The sequence below is a fragment of the Pygocentrus nattereri genome, chromosome 23, assembly GCF_015220715.1.
Source record: "Pygocentrus nattereri isolate fPygNat1 chromosome 23, fPygNat1.pri, whole genome shotgun sequence".
In the NCBI taxonomy this organism is placed as follows: domain Eukaryota; kingdom Metazoa; phylum Chordata; class Actinopteri; order Characiformes; family Serrasalmidae; genus Pygocentrus; species Pygocentrus nattereri.
In genome coordinates, this window is record NC_051233.1 from 16,322,345 (window position 1) to 16,338,029 (window position 15,685).

Here is a 15,685-nt window from a genome sequence, read left to right on the forward strand (position 1 = left end):
CATATATGAAATTGAGTGATATCCCATTCTTAATCCATAAGGTTTAATATGATGTCGGCCCACCACTTGCAGCTATAATAGCTTCAACTCTTCTGGGAAGGCTCTTCACAAGTTTTAGGAATGTGTTTATGGAAATTTTAGCCGTTCTTCCTGAAGACTTGTGAGGTCAGGCACTAAGGCACGTTTACACAGCAGGCAAAAGTGGCCCAAATTTTCTCACCAAATCTGATTTTTTGTTTGGCTGTTCACACTCTCTTTCAAATGTGACCTGTATGCGACATCAGTCTGAACAGATCACGCTTCCAAACCGACCCGCATGCGCAAAAGAACAATACTTCACTTGGCATGTCCAGAGGTAAACAACCAAAAAACTAGTCACTCCCAGTTCCAGTGGTTGACAGCTAGACTCACCACTCCCAGTGTGTTCGAGTTCGCCGTAAAAAGGGCGCTTTATTTGGCCAGGTCCACTTCTTTGGTTCAGGTCCTCGGATTGTCTAGATTGTTCTCTGACGCTGCAGCCTCGGGCTCCTCCGGCTGCGCTCGGCCACTTCGTTCGAAACCTCTTCAAACACGGAGCGGCTGCGATGTGTCTCTTCTATTTTTTTTGGTACAGAAACATCAGTCTGAATATTTATGAGTCTCAGCAGCGCGAAATGTACTGACGTAAAAGTCGCGTGAATTCCGATCTGGCTGGTCAGACAGAGACACAATGTTGCAGACCGGATACGGATCGGATTCCAGTATCACACGTGAAAGCATCTCAAATCGGAATTGAAAAAGGCGTATTCAATGCTTTTTTTGCTATTCACACAGCCACACAACTGACACATCTGTGTCACATTTGGGGGAAAAAGACCGGATTTGGGCCACTTTTACCTGCTGTGTAAACGTAGCCTAATTCATCCCAAAAGTGTTCTATTGGATTGAGGTCAGGACTCTGTGCAGGCCAGTCAAGTTCTTCCACACCACACTTGCTCATCCATGTCTTTATGGACATTGCTTTTTCCACAGTTATGTTGGAACAGGAAGGGGCCGTCCCCAAACTGTTCCCACAAAGTTAGGAGCATGAAATCTCTGTCTGCTGAAGCATTAAGAGGTCCTTTCACTGTAACTAAGGGGCCAAGCCCAACTCCAACTCCTGAAAAGTAACCCCAAACCATAATCCCCCCTCCCCCAAACTACACTTGGCACAATGCAGTCAGACACCGTTCTCCTGGCAACCGCCAAACCCAGACTCGTCCATTGTATTGCCTGATGGAGAAGAGTGATTTATCACTTCAGAGATACATGTTTCCACCACTCTAGATTCCAGTGGTAACACTTTCCACCACTGCATTCAATGCTTTGCATTGCACTTGGTGACATAAGGCTTGGATGCAGCTGCTCAGCCAAGGAAACCCATTCCACAAAGCTCTCTACGCTGTTCTTGCGCTGATCTGAAGGGCACGAAGTTTGGAGGTCTGTAGCGATTGACTCTGCATCCACTGACCCTGCTCTGTCATTTTACGTGGACTACCACTTTGTGGCAGAGTTGCTGTCATTGCCAGCCGTTTCCACTTTGTTATAATACCACTGACAGTTGACTGTGGAATTAGCAGTGATGAAATATCACGACTGGACTTGTTGCACAGGTGGCGTCCTATCACGGTACCATGCTGGAATTCACTGAGCTCCTGAGAGCAACCCATTCCTTCACAAATGTTTGTAGAAGCAGTCTGCAGAGCTAGGTGCTTGGTTTTATACACCTGTGGCCATGGAAGTAATTGGAACACCTGAATTCAATAATTTGGGTGGGTGAGTGAACACTTTTGGAAATATAGTGTATGCATTTTACACTATGGTGACATACCTTTCCCGTTTATTGGAAAACATGGGAGGCCACGTTTTTAATTGGGCTCTTAGTCAAATAAATAATGTAAAAAAAAACCCTGCTGCTTTCACCCCTTTCAACATGTAATCAAGTTTGCAAGTACACTGAAAAACAAAATGTAGAAAGAAATAACAATTTAATTAACAGATCAGATACTCAACAGATCTAAGTGGAACACAACAATCATTTTACTGATTCTAAAAACATCATATGCGAAAGACAATTTCAAACAAGTGTGCACCGATGCACCCAACGACAGTATAATTAATGTAACCTTATACTTTTGTCTAGCTCCAGAAGAAACAACAAAAACACAAAACATACAAAGTTTGCATAATACAAAAGGCGCACACAGCAAAAAATCTGAATATCTGTGTTGCTGCCCACTAAAAGAAACGTTAAACAACACAAAAGGATGATGTATGCCATGTAAACAGAAAAGAAATTTGAAATGTCCATTATGATCAATGCAGACCAAAAAGTTCAAGCTATTTAGAGAAACTCAAATATAATGGCAGTGGTGTGGTCATGAACTTACGTACATGTTCATGGTTTAATTAAAAACAAACATCAATTAATCTCATGCACCTCATGCAGAGCCTTTTTCCTCACTCAGACACCCAGAGTTTAAAGGTGCGGTCGTAAGAGCAGGTGGCAATAAGCTGTCCATCAGGAGACATATCCAGCCCCATCACCTTTCCCTCATGCCCCGCCAGGGTCCTCAGAGGAGACCAGCCAGGGTGGGTCCATACTTTAGCCGTATTGTCATAAGCACCAGTCAGCAAGAAATGACCATCCACAGCTGGTAGAGATACAGTCGTTAAATGAATAATACACACACACACACACACACGGATAGCAATATGAAATGCGTGTAATTAACCACTAATGGACCAGTTTTATACTGAAACTTTATCAAAACTATCGTAAAAAAATGTATCATGCAACGTAATTATGTTAACATATGTAATAACTCTGTGGGGTAGCTTTAGAGGCATTTAATGCTTATTTGTTTAGTTTCTTATCACCACCACTGTAAACAATTGTAATTTAGTATATTTCTCGATAATGGCAAATTTCAGATCTAACAATTTTAAACAACTTTGTATCTTAGCAGTTTAATTATGCAGAGATTTTTTTTAAAATCTAAAATTCCATTTTAATCCCAAATGTATTCCTCAGAATATATCACTATGAAGAGAGAGGGCACTAAGAGGAAGAACAGAATCAGTTATTCTTAATAGAAATGGAGATATTAGATATGTTAGGTATATTTAAAAAGTCTTACTGTACAGTAATACTGCTGACAAACTTACGCTGGAATTTGACAGAAGACAACAGATTCTGGTGAGCAGGTATTGTGTATACACACTTTCTGTTCCGCAGGTCCCATACTTTACATGTGTTGTCCCCACTCCCTGTGGCCACATGAAAACTACAGCAGACACATTTTGGTATCATTACATCTTTACATGAATTATAATGCATGATAATTACAATTTATTTTGGTCAACTTAAAATCTTTATTCCCATAGTTCTGTCTTACCCATTTGGGGAAAAGTTGATCCCGTATATTTCTTTGAGATGTCCCTCTAGGAACATGACACACCGACCAGTTCTCAAGTCCCATATGCGACCAAAGGAGTCCAGACCACTGGGCATATAAGGGATTGCCAAATACAAAAGCTTAAATATATGCAAATTCACTGAATAAACAGTTTAGTGTTGCAATTCACAGATTTTCTCCAATAATAAGGATTTAATTCTTCTTGCAAATAATGTCTGGCCTATTTTTCCACAAATAGGGGAACATGTTTTTTAAATTATTGAAAGTGCTGAAACAGCCTTTTAAAAGGAGCAGAATAGAAAGCAAAATACTGCTGCTCCTCTTACGACCATGTGGACAGCCACACTAAGCTCAAAACGAGTTCTTTGATGAATGCTGACAAATAGAGCCATCTGAAACCATACTTCTATGAAAGTACTACAGCTCACCCATTGTCTTCTGGTCAAGAGAGGTAGCCCTCATGTACAGAATCCTCCATAATTGTTTCACAGTGAATCAAATTTAAAAAACATTGAGACATTTATGAGTACCCTAAAATAAATGCCTTCAAAGCACCTTCACACCAATGAGAAACATTTTTAGGTGCTTTGGCTATAAAGCTGAGATAAAGCCATGGAGTACATCAGTGTTCAGTTTTAGGGACTCACCCAGTTCCTGCTAAGGAACCGTCAGGATGGAAATGCAGGTCATGAACACCTTTACTGTGGCCTTCCTGATGAAGAATTTCCTCCTGGACTTCAAGATCCCACAGTCGCCATGAGTTATCATAACTGGGGAGAAGAAAAGAGGGAATAAAGGTGGGATTCCAACATACAATTTTCCTCATGATGACTGGCATAAAAAAAAAAAAAAAAAAAAAAAAAAAAAAAAGTCTACTTAGGAGCACAGCCAGTGTCAAGGTAATGTATTATGCTGAGATTACTACATTTCTCAGATGATGAAATTTGATTTCTTTTCTATGAGTGCCGTCACTGTATTATAGCCATTAAAAATCTGCCAAGCTGAGTGTTATTTTCGAAACCCTCCAATCACTGTTTAGCAATTGTTGCTGTTCACGAATGCTTCAGTATGTTAGCAGCACCATCATGTCTGGTGTCCTAATGCTAGTCACAATGTCCTAAAAAAGGCTTTTATGAGATTCAATGTGGAAAAACCAATAAAACTGAACAATCAGCAGTGAGATGTTCTCAGCCTTGGTTAGGCCCTAGACTTAACTGTGTGCTCTGTTGATCCCTATGAGATGCTACACAGCCCTGAGCACTACAGCAACTTTGACTTCTGGAGATATTCAGGTAGGCAGCACACATGCTATAAGCTAACATAACATTGCTATAAAAAAATAAGTTTATGAGCATTATTTACACATTTTGCATTTTACAAGCATACTCCATTACACCCCCCCATTTGGAGCACTCACAACATAGCTAAATCTAGCTACTGGAACTGGACTAAAGCTAGCTAAATCAGCATGTTTTAGTCTAAGTCCAGTAGCTGCTCAGTTTAGGCTACTGGCTCCACAGTAGGCTGTGTTGGTGAATTAAAGCTGTTTTTTGTACCTACACATGATATACCACAACTGGTATTAGAATGTTTCCTGTTAACCAGCATATTAATGGTATAGTATCATGTATCTAACATTAAGAAACGAGAAGTTACATTAGACTGTATTTTGACTCATTAACTGTATGAGCAGCTGCCTTTTCTGTTAGCTGGGATTGGGTACAGACAGCCTTTTATAACATGTTTAATGTGTGCTTTTTCAGTAATCTGTGAAGACAGGGATGCTGAAGACAGATAAGCAGAGAGGAAGAAATGAAAAACTATCAAATAAAAAAAAAATTCAATTTAGTGCAGGTTTTAATAACTAATATTAACTCAACTGAATTTTTTTTTTTTAATTATTAATTAAATAAACAGGGTAGGGGTCAAATCAGTTTATGGAACAGTAATAGCTTTTCATGGAAGAATGGAGGGATGAAAGGAAAAGGTGCAACAGTTATGGATGGGTCAAAAAGGAGTAATTTTATTTTAAAAATAAAAAAAGAAACGTACAATTGGTGTAACAAGCATATCTGGCAGTTACTTTATTCACTATGAGACGTAGGTCACATTTGTGCAAAATGGACTTCACCAAAATTTTGATCCTAGTTAGCCCTGTGCTTGTTGGATATCATATTCCAAAACCCTGGGCATTAATATGGTGTTGGCACCGTCTTTAATTTTCTAACAGCCTCCACTCTTCTAGAAAGGCTTTCTACAAGATTCTAGAGTGCATCCATAAAAATTTGCACACATTGTCAAAGCATTTTTGACATCAGACACTGATTTTGGATGAGAACTCATAGCTTACAATCAATGTTCCAATTTCAGCCAAAGGTGTTCAGTGGGGTTAGGCTCTGTCATGCTGAAACAGGAAAGGGTTTTCCTCAAACTGTTGCCACACAGCTAGAATCATATTGTCTAAAATGTCTTTGCATGCTGCAGCATTAACATCACCGGATCATTACACCTCATTCATCAAACTTTATTGTTGGCACTACGCATTCTGATAGAATGTGTTCTCCTATCACCCGACAAACCCAAGAATTTTCTATTAGACTGCCAAACAGCAAAGCACGATTTATCACTCTAAAGAACACTTTACTCGAGGAAAGGGGAAAAATGGAAACACCAATGTCAGATTAAACATATCCTAGGCATAATTTTGTGAAAGTGGGGAGTATATTTGCACGGTATGTCACAAAACCCAACATATCAGGAGTTGACATTTTCACATTTCTTTACCATGTCACCTCAGAAAAACTGTGGGCTAGACAACTAGCTACCTAGCTTAAGCCAGGCTTTCTGGGCTGCAAAGCGCCCTCTAGTGGTCGACAGGCCTGTTCTTGGGGGAGGCAGTAGTTTGTACTGGTCCAGTGCTGTCTTTTTAAGGTCATTTAAATAAAGAAAAAAGTGAATGATGACTAACTTTTCACACCTTTTCTTTAGTTTGTTTACACATGTCGAAAAGAAACAAACAGCTGAACCCTGTTTCAGTTTGCTGCTGATGAAAGAGTGTTTAAACTCAAATAGCCAATGACAGAAGTAGATATCACGTAAAGTTTACTGTTGATTGTGACAATGCTAATCCAAAAGCCCAGTGTGTAGAGAGTGTGGCTTGACTATTTCAAACAAATTACAAAAACCCTCAAAACTAAAGAGACATCACAAAACTAAATTATTCTTGTGGCAAAGCAAGCGGAGTATTTTCAGTGAAAATACGATGGACTGTAGCTCCAAATCACAGCCCACATTTACCTCGTATATTTATATTCCCTTCTTTACTGGTTAAGTTGGCACCGCATGGGTGAACTTTGAACTTTTCCCCCCCCTCACTTTCTGTATTTTTTCCTTTTCTTCTTTATTTTTAATAATATTTTAGTATTTTATAATACTTATAATATTATAAGTATTTGATTGTTTACCAAGGGTTTTTGCACTATGGACACAGAAGTAGTTTGCCCCGGTCCTCAATCTACTTTTTTCTCTGCTTGTGACCATGTCTAGAGATCCTGTACAGAGCCCTAATGTGTACAGTAGGGATCAGCAAGGGAGTACCACATGCTATTCACCGCCAACTGCGCTAACTCTAGATATGTTCATCACACTGGACAGCTTCTAGCTCATATGGGCAGAAAAGACATCGTAAGAGCGGCAAGAGGAAAGGAGGATGGCTGTCAGTATTTGTGAATGAAACTTGCGCAAAGAAAGCCAGCTGTCAACTGCACAACGAAGAAATGGTCTGGGCTTTGAAACACTTCTGACAACAGTGTGGGAAGAACTGTGTGATCATTATGATGAGGACACTGACTGTTATATATATATATATATATATATATATATACACACACACACACACACACACACACATATACACACATACACACATACACATACATACACATACATACATACACACACTTCTGTGTAGAGGACACTACCCAACAAGGCTGTTATAAAGGCTGATATAAAGGTTCTCCTGAAGGAGTAAAAGAGGGCCTTTGGATCAGGAGACAAGAAATGGGTCAGTGGGTTCTGGAAAAACCTTAAAGCAATCTCTGGCCACAAGAAAATTGTCTGTAGGGGCTGTAGGGGAACAAAAGGGGGTGAACGATCTCAATTAGTTTTTCAATAGTTTTTATCATTCATGTCCCCCTGCACTCCCAGTGTACTGCCCTGCCCAGTCTCCCACACTTAACCCCTCTTTATAATTCTCACCTCACAGCCGGAGGTGGCTGGTTTCCCTGCTGTCAGCTCAAACCCCCTACCCGCACAGCCCAGCTCCCCTGTTCTGAATGGTGCCTTATAACAGCCTAGCTTAGAAATGAGCTCAAAAAGATCAAAGTCAGGAAAGCTGCAGGTCCGGATGGCATGAGTACCAGGGGCTCAAATCTTGCCGACCAGCTTTGTGGGATAGTTGAACACATGTTCAACATGAGCCTGAAGCTCGGGAGGGTACCACAACTGTGGTAAACATCTTGTGAGGTACCAGTGCAGCGTCGGAAGGACCTCAGCAGTTACAGGCCAGTGGCACTAAATAACTGCCATCTACGGTAGTTCTCAAATGACTCTGCAATCAGACTCATTACAGATGAGGATGACAAAAAGTACAGAGAACTGACTCTAGACTTTGTGGACTGCTGTCTGAGGAACCACCTCCTGATCAACGCAAGGAAGACCAAAAAGATGGTGGTGATTTTCCGCAGGCGCAGTCACCTTCCAGTGAACATCCAGGGAATGGACACAGAGAGTGAACTCCTAAGTACCAGAGTTTTCACCTCAACAATAGACTGGACTGGTAGATAACATTACTGAACTCCATAGGAAAGGCCAGAGCAGATGCTATCTGCTAAGGAGACATTTGGAGTGCAGGGTGCACTCCTGAGGACCTTTTTTGACACCATGCATCAGCCATCTTCTACAGAGAGGTCTGCTAGGGTAGCAGCATCTCAACTGTGGACAGGAAGAGACTTGACAGACTTATTAAGAGGGCCAACTCTGTCTTGGGAAACCCCTTAGACCCAGTGCAAACGATGGGCGACAGGAGGATGATAGCCCAACAGGAGAACAGCTCCCACCCCATGCACAAGACTCTGGCAGCACTGGCCAGCTCCTTCCTTCCTGCTGCTATTAGACTGTAGAACCAGCACTGCTCTAAGCAGAACCCTCCTCTACCCCCCATTAGACCTCACACACCTACAGCACATAAGCTGTGGAATCACCAGTTACTGTGTGCAATATAATCAATAATCCATAGCTGAAGAACAGCACACAGAGAGCTTCATAGAATGGGTTTCCATGGCCAAGCATCTGAATCCAAGCCTTACATCACCAAGCACAATGCAAAGTGTCAAATGTAGTGGTGTAAAGTGCCGCCAGTGGAGCCGAGGAGAAGTGTTCGCTGGAGTGATTAATCATGCTTCTCTGTCTGCCAATCTGACGGAAGAGTCTGGGATTGGCGGTTGCCAGATGAACGGTACTTATCTGACTGCATTATGCCAAGTGTAAAGTTTAGTGGAAGGGGGGATTATGGTGTGAGGTTGTTTTTCAGGATTTGGGCTTGGCCTCTTAGTTCCAGTGAGAGGAACTCTTAATGCTTCAGCACCAAGAGATTTTGGACAATTCATGCTCCCAATTTTGTGGGAACCGTCTGGGGATGGCCCCTTCTTGTTCCAACATGACTGCGCACTAGTGCACAAAGTAAGGTCCATAAAGACATGGATGAACCAGTTTGGTGTTGAAAAACTTAAATGGCCTGCACAGAGTCCTGATCTCAACCTTTGGAATGAATTAGAGTGGAGACTGTGAGCCAGGCCTTCTCGTCCAACATCAGTGTCTGACCTCACAAACGCGCTTCTGGAAGAATGGTCAAAAATTCCCATGAACACACTACTATACCTTGTGGAAAGCCTTCACAGAAGAGTTGAAACAATTATAGATGCAAAGGGTGAGTCGACATCATATTAAACCCTATGGGTTAAGAATGGGATGTCACTCAGGTTCATGTGTGTGAAGGCAGACGAGCAAATACATCCAGTTTTCTATTTATCCAGTCACTGGCTTTACCAATCCATATTGGTGCTACACAAAGGTAACACCAGTAACATTTTTAATAAAAAAATGCATTTTACAAAATGCCTGCTACACAGCATCAAACCACATGTTGTGAACAATGAAATATCCACTAAAATGTGATGTAACTCATTTGTGTTCTATTTTTTCACAATTGCCTAAAAATAAAGTATGTCATAAGAGTGACTTCAACTAAAAGCTACATATGAAATCATGAGCTAAATGAGAATTTTAAAAGAACACAGGGGACTTACCTTGTGCTTTTTTCATAGATCATCAGAAAATATGTAAAAGGAAGGCAAGTGATGTCATCAGTGTGATTTTTATGTCAAATAAGTTTTATGGCCAGTAACATGACTCCTGGGGACAACATTCATTATGTATTTTATAATGATCTTTGGCATTTGTTTTCTTTATGTCATTAGTTTATATAATCCATAGTCATATCAACATTACTGTAGTTAAAAATCCAGAAACCCCCGCCCCCCCTCATAATATGGCACTCGCCCGTTACACATGAAGGTGGGGACAAGCACTTCTGTGGTGCTTGGAATTCTAAATAATTGATGTAAAAACAATGTTGCTAAACTGAGGGTTCAAGAAGCTGTAATTGTTAAAATAATTTATTTATTTTAAAATATAAATAAACTGTAACCTTAACCCTCTCCATGGATCACCACCTTATCGTGGTATCGGATAAGGGGTATAGGGGTATCGGGAACCCAGTGGTGGACACCCCAGGTGAGAGATGCCGTCAACCTAAAGAAGGAGTCCTACCGGGCATGGCTGGCCTGTGGGACACCAGAGGCAGCTGGCAGGTATCTTCAGGCCAAGCAATATGCGGCTTCAGTCGTCGCCAAGGCAAAAACCTGGGTGTGGGAGGAGTTTGGTGAGGCCTTGGAAACAGGACACAGGAATAGGCTTGTCCATTACTGAGGCCGTAGTTGCTAAGACAGTTAAAAAGCTCCTTGGTGGGTACAGGGTACAGGGGTGGATGAGATCCGTCCGGGGTTCCTCAAAGCTCTGGATGTTGTGGGGCTGTCTTGGCTGACATGCCTTTTCAACATTGCGTGGACATCGGGGGTGGTGCCACTGGATTGGCAGACTGGGGTGGTGGTGCCTCTTTTTTAAAAAAGGGGACCGGAGGGTGTGTTCCAACTACAGGGGAATCACACTCCTCAGCCTCCCTGGTAAGGTCTATGCAGAGGTACTGGAGAAGAGTCTGGCTTATAGTCGAACCTCAGATTCAGGAGGAGCAGTGTGGGTTCCGCCCTGGTTGTGGAACACTGGACCAACTCTTCACCCTCTCCAGGATTTTGGAGGGTTCATGGGAGTTTGTCCAACCAGTCCACATGTGCTTTGTGGATTTGGAGAAGGCATTCGACTGTGTTCCCCGGGGTATTCTGTGGGAGGTGCTTCGGGAGTACAGGGTACGTGGAGAGCCCTCTCTGGGTCGGGGATAAGCTCTTGCCTCAAGTGGAGGAGTTTATCTCAGGGTCTTGTTCACCAGTGATGGTGTGATGGTAAAAGGGAGCGGGAGATTGATGCTGGGTCAGCAGTGATGTGAGCTCTTTACTGGTCTGTTGTGGTAAAGAAAGAGCTGAGCCATAAGGCAAGGCTCTCGATTAACCAGTCGATCTACGTTCCCACCCTCACCTATGGTCATGAGCTTTGGGTAATGACAGAAAGAATGAGATCGCGAATACAAACGGCCGAAATGAGTTTCCTCCGCAGGGTGTCTGGACTCTCCCTTAGAGATAGGGTGAGAAGTTCGGTCATCTGGGAGGGACTTGGAGTAGAGCCGCTGCTTCTCTACGTTGAGAGGAGCCAGCTGAGGTGGTTCGGGCATCTGGTTAGGATGCCTCCCTTGGGAGGTGTCACAGGCAAGTCCACCAGGGAGGAGACCCCAGCGAAGACCCAGGACACGCTGCCATGACTATATTGCCCAACTGGCCTGGGAGCGCCTCAGAATCCCCCCCAGGGAGCTAGTGGAAGTGGCTGGGGAAAGGGAGGTCTGGGCCTCATTGCTTAGGATGCTGCCCCCGCAACTGGAACCCCAGAGAAGTGGAAGATAATGGATGGATGGATGTAACCTTAACTTTTTTTTTTTTAAGTGTAATATATCTGTAAAAGCTAGAGACACAAATGTATGTTTCTGTAGAATGACCCCTATATTTTATATTGTTCATTTCTGACCATTCCCATGTGTTATATACACATCAGTTCTTCAAGTGCAACGCTCCATGTGAAGTTTGGTTAAATTATCCTTACAATTATAAATATTTTTTCCTTTTTTATTTTTATTTCAAAGGCAGAGCGGAGCAGGTTTTTGCAGAATGCAGGTGGTGGGAAAAATGCAGTTCAGAGATTGTATACCTGGTTGTGGCTGTGACACCTGAACTCAATAATCATGGGGGTGTCTGCATACTTCCATGTAGCGTAGGTCTAGCCCAAGATTCCTCATCAGTTACTCACCATGCTGTGCCCAGAAACCTGCCAGAAGGGTGCCATGCTACCCGAGCCACCCGCACGGAGTGGCCCTCAATGTCTGCAACAGGCTCATCACTACAGAAAAAAAAGCGGTAAGAGTCAGTATTATTTTATTCAACTTTACTAATAGCAGCTGGATAGCTAATTTTGTCAGCAGAAAGTGCCCTCCACAGTGTTTGGGACAGTTTGCCTCTGTACTTCACAGCTTTAAATGTGTACTTATAACAATTCACATGTGGTTAAAGTACACAATTACAGATTTCAAGACAGTGTTTCTATACATTATATTTTTAACATGCTGAAATCCTTGGCTTATCAATTTTTTTGTAGCATTAAGAGAAAAGACAACTGGAAACATAGCTGAGTAACCATAAAGGGGGGTGTGGTTTGTGGTGGTGTCATGGCCTTGACCTATAAGGTTGCAACAGGTATTGGTTCAATCATGTTTATAGATGCTGTAAGTGATGCAAAACAATACTGAGGTGTATAGAAACATCTTATCAGCTGTGGTTCTGAAAATGGCCTCCAAACTCTGATATTTCTACAGATTAAAGCTAAAATGTATTATTAAAAAATTATTTAAAAAAAATATTAAAATACGAGAACAAGCACTCTACCACGTGATCTACAAATGTAAAAGAGTAGAGTAGAGTAGTCTAGAGTAGAGAAGCAAATACAAAAAACATGCCTTGTCACAAACATTATTGAGGGCACTGTATTTTCCTTAGGTGTATGATTCTCCATAATTGCATGTGCATTATGATGCTGAAGAAAAACAGTCTGCATTTCATGGATGACTGAAGTTGAGTAGTAGGTACTTGTGTGACCCCTGATGTCAATGCCTGGTTACATCTGCGGTTTGCTCCTTTGTCTTTGATGATGTTTTGGAGCTCTAAGTTGGTTCCAACGTGTTCAGACTTTTGTATGTACCAGAAAGCTATTGCCAAGGTGGTAGTTAATTTGTTTGGAAACTATGAGTATGTGTGTGCCCACTTTTTGAAAATCCTCCACCGAGTGAAAACTGGGCAAAATATTGACATCTACTGTGCTGCCTCTTGCAGTTAACTTTGAAGTTGAACTGTGGAGACTCAATTCTGTCACCAAAAGTAAAATAATTTACTTTTATTAATTTGCACAAATAATTTAAACGTTTTTGAAATGATTCTTCATCTGTCATAAATGTTCTCCTGGAAACATGGACATAGATATGTAAAATTGGTGAACTGTCTCTTTAATCTTAAGAACCCACACCAAAACAAGTTTTTTTTAGTGCACCTCCAGTTCTGGAAGCCCACTTGCACTGAACAATATAAGTCTCAAATTAGTCTTAACTGCCAACAAAGAAAAACAGGTATTCACCCACAAACCTGTCCAAACTCCACAATTTAACTGATCCATCTGCAGCACAGGAAGCCATGTTGACATCTGACTCCTCGAGAGTGAGTGTGGCATGAGGATGGAAGCTAATGGCTCCAACATTTGTATTGTGACCTACAATGAACAATAACACTCAGCATTTCTACATACATTTGCCATCTAAACGTCAAGCTCCAGTAAAGTGGTGTAATGAGGTTAAAAAAAAAAAAAAAAAAAAAAAAAAAAAAAAAAAAAAAAAAAAATTCACTTACCCCTTAATGTACGGACAAGGCTGCAGTCTGGGACACTCCAGAGTTTGCAAAGACCGCTCCTAAATGAGACAAAAAAAAAAAAAAAAAAAAAATTACCCAAGATTATACCCAGAGCAAAGTACTTTTTGCTCTTATTCATACACCTATCTTGAGTCACTCAACAGAATGTACATGTATGCAATGCAAAACAGTATTAAAATACATATTGAAAAACACACCAAGATGCAGTCACCAGCAGTTTGGAGTTAGGGCTGAACTGGCAATAGGATATTGGGCGATCATCTCCAATTTGACTGCAGAAGTTGTTCAGGTTCTGATGGGGAAAAAAAGAAGTAATTACCATGTTTTAAGTGTTATATTGTTAATAGGGTGCTACATATGTAGTGCTTTACTTCAGTAAATAATTCAGTATTATTACCCTACCCTGAGAGCCTTGTGCAGCTCTTGCTGCCGTACTGTGCGTGTAGATTCTGGAATGTCTTTTAGAGAACGTGCAGTGTCCAACCTCTTTACACCTCTGAAAACATACAACACCAGAACTTTATCTTGGCATATAATAAGCAACATATGGAGCTTTTGGAGCAAAGGTGCTTGTTATTACTTGTCAAAACATTTTGACAAATTGGTTTCTTTTGAGCATATTTTTATATCCATTCACTTCTCAGCTGTGCTTGCCTGGGTAATGAATATTTTGCTAGCCAGAGCCGTGCGTCCTTCAGAGTCTCAGGTCCCTCATGGTACCATGTCTGCTGAGACTGAACAAAAAATAAAGAGAGGCTGCAGTACCCTGGAGGTTTAGCAAAAGTATATTTTCCATTGCAGTAACAGCTTATGAGGGTCACCCTGATGACCTATGTGATGACAGAGAAATAAGTTTCCGTACGTCCTCTTGGGAACGCTTTGTTTTCTCGTCGTCCTTCTTAGATTTCTTCAGGGCATCAGGACCTACTACTGATAAGATATTCCGCAATCTGTGAAAAGAAAAATTGTATTAATTTATGGGTTTAAAGGAAAAAAAAATCATACACTCAATGGAGACAACAAATACATAGGTAAGCATAATTCAGGCTTTAGTGATTATCATGGTTGCACAACACACTCGCCTCTCTCGTCGCTCAGCAGGGCCTTCGCCAAACAGTGTAATTGGCTCTCCAAGAGCGCGCAGACAAGCTTTGACTTCAGCATCATCAGTAGAGACTGTAATCTGTCGGGCTCTTTTCCTGCGCTCAAATTCAGCCAACACCTCTGCCTGCCGCTCATTCACACGATCCTCTATCTCCAGTGACTCACCTGGAAAGTAATCAAATTACTACAATTAAATCGTACGGCTGAGAAGAGGTTAAAACAAGTATCAGCGAGTTATATCAGTTACTCCCAAGATAAGAAAAAGTAGTAATTACTGACTTTACAACACATCTGAAACACCAAGTATTTAAGCTACTACAAATATGTTAAGCAATAATTCTTAATCATTTCTCAGATTTTATAAGCAGAACCACCAAGGCCGTTTCTCTGCGTACAAGGTAACCCAGCTCAGAAGTCTCCTCACCACAGGAGATGTTAATATTGCCAGCCTCAATTCCAGCCTTAATGGCGTCTTTGCCAGAGGTAGTGGTTCCCTCTCTTCCAAGACGCTCCCTCTCCTTCTCTTCAATACTTCCATAAAAGATTCGCGACTTTTTCACCACTGGGGCTTCATCCTCATCCGACATCTTCAGTGGACTGTATCTCTACTGAGGGCAGCACAACCTGCTTCAGATGAAACACATGGTTACAGAAACAGCAGTGCAGATTTATCGAGTAAATTAACTCAGGAAATGAGATTTCCAAGACAGACTAAACTTGGAAACTACGGCACACAATTTAAATACATTGCTAAACGTAACTCACCACGACAAATGCACCGCGATATGTGTGGCGCACAGGAACTCGTCACAGACCGCGGAAGAAAGCTTGTTTCTCGCAGTGACATCTAGTGGAGACAAACCTTGGAATTCATGTAAAGTTTGGTTTCTACGA

The 15,685-nt window shown here is 41.5% G+C and overlaps 2 protein-coding genes across 3 annotated transcripts in view; one reads left to right on the forward strand and one right to left on the reverse strand.

Annotated features, from left to right (window-relative positions):
* Positions 1–206, forward strand: part of si:ch211-202f5.2 (uncharacterized protein LOC795181 homolog) — a 13,364-nt gene extending 13,158 nt beyond the window's left edge. The window contains exon 3 of the mRNA XM_017682858.2: positions 1–206. This exon is cut by the window's left edge and continues 341 nt beyond it. The gene's annotated coding sequence lies outside the window, so the exon portion shown is untranslated.
* A 1,734-nt stretch (positions 207–1,940) lies between these two features.
* On the reverse strand, positions 1,941–15,680 carry prpf4 (PRP4 pre-mRNA processing factor 4 homolog (yeast)). Of its 2 annotated transcripts, none has more exons than XM_017682862.2 (14): positions 15,557–15,680; positions 15,216–15,418; positions 14,770–14,956; positions 14,550–14,637; positions 14,342–14,421; positions 14,090–14,183; positions 13,885–13,979; positions 13,667–13,725; positions 13,406–13,529; positions 12,024–12,113; positions 4,085–4,207; positions 3,417–3,524; positions 3,187–3,305; positions 1,941–2,672 (listed from the first exon to the last, which is right to left on the reverse strand). In XM_017682862.2, exons 2-14 carry the CDS (start codon positions 15,376–15,378, stop codon positions 2,479–2,481), a joined length of 1,524 nt encoding a protein of 507 aa, XP_017538351.1. In that variant the 5' UTR covers positions 15,379–15,418; positions 15,557–15,680; the 3' UTR covers positions 1,941–2,478. The 2 variants fall into 2 exon arrangements, with proteins under 2 accessions (XP_017538351.1, XP_017538353.1); XM_017682864.2 differs by having other exon boundaries at positions 15,216–15,415; positions 15,557–15,650.
* Positions 15,681–15,685: the final 5 nt, after the last annotated feature.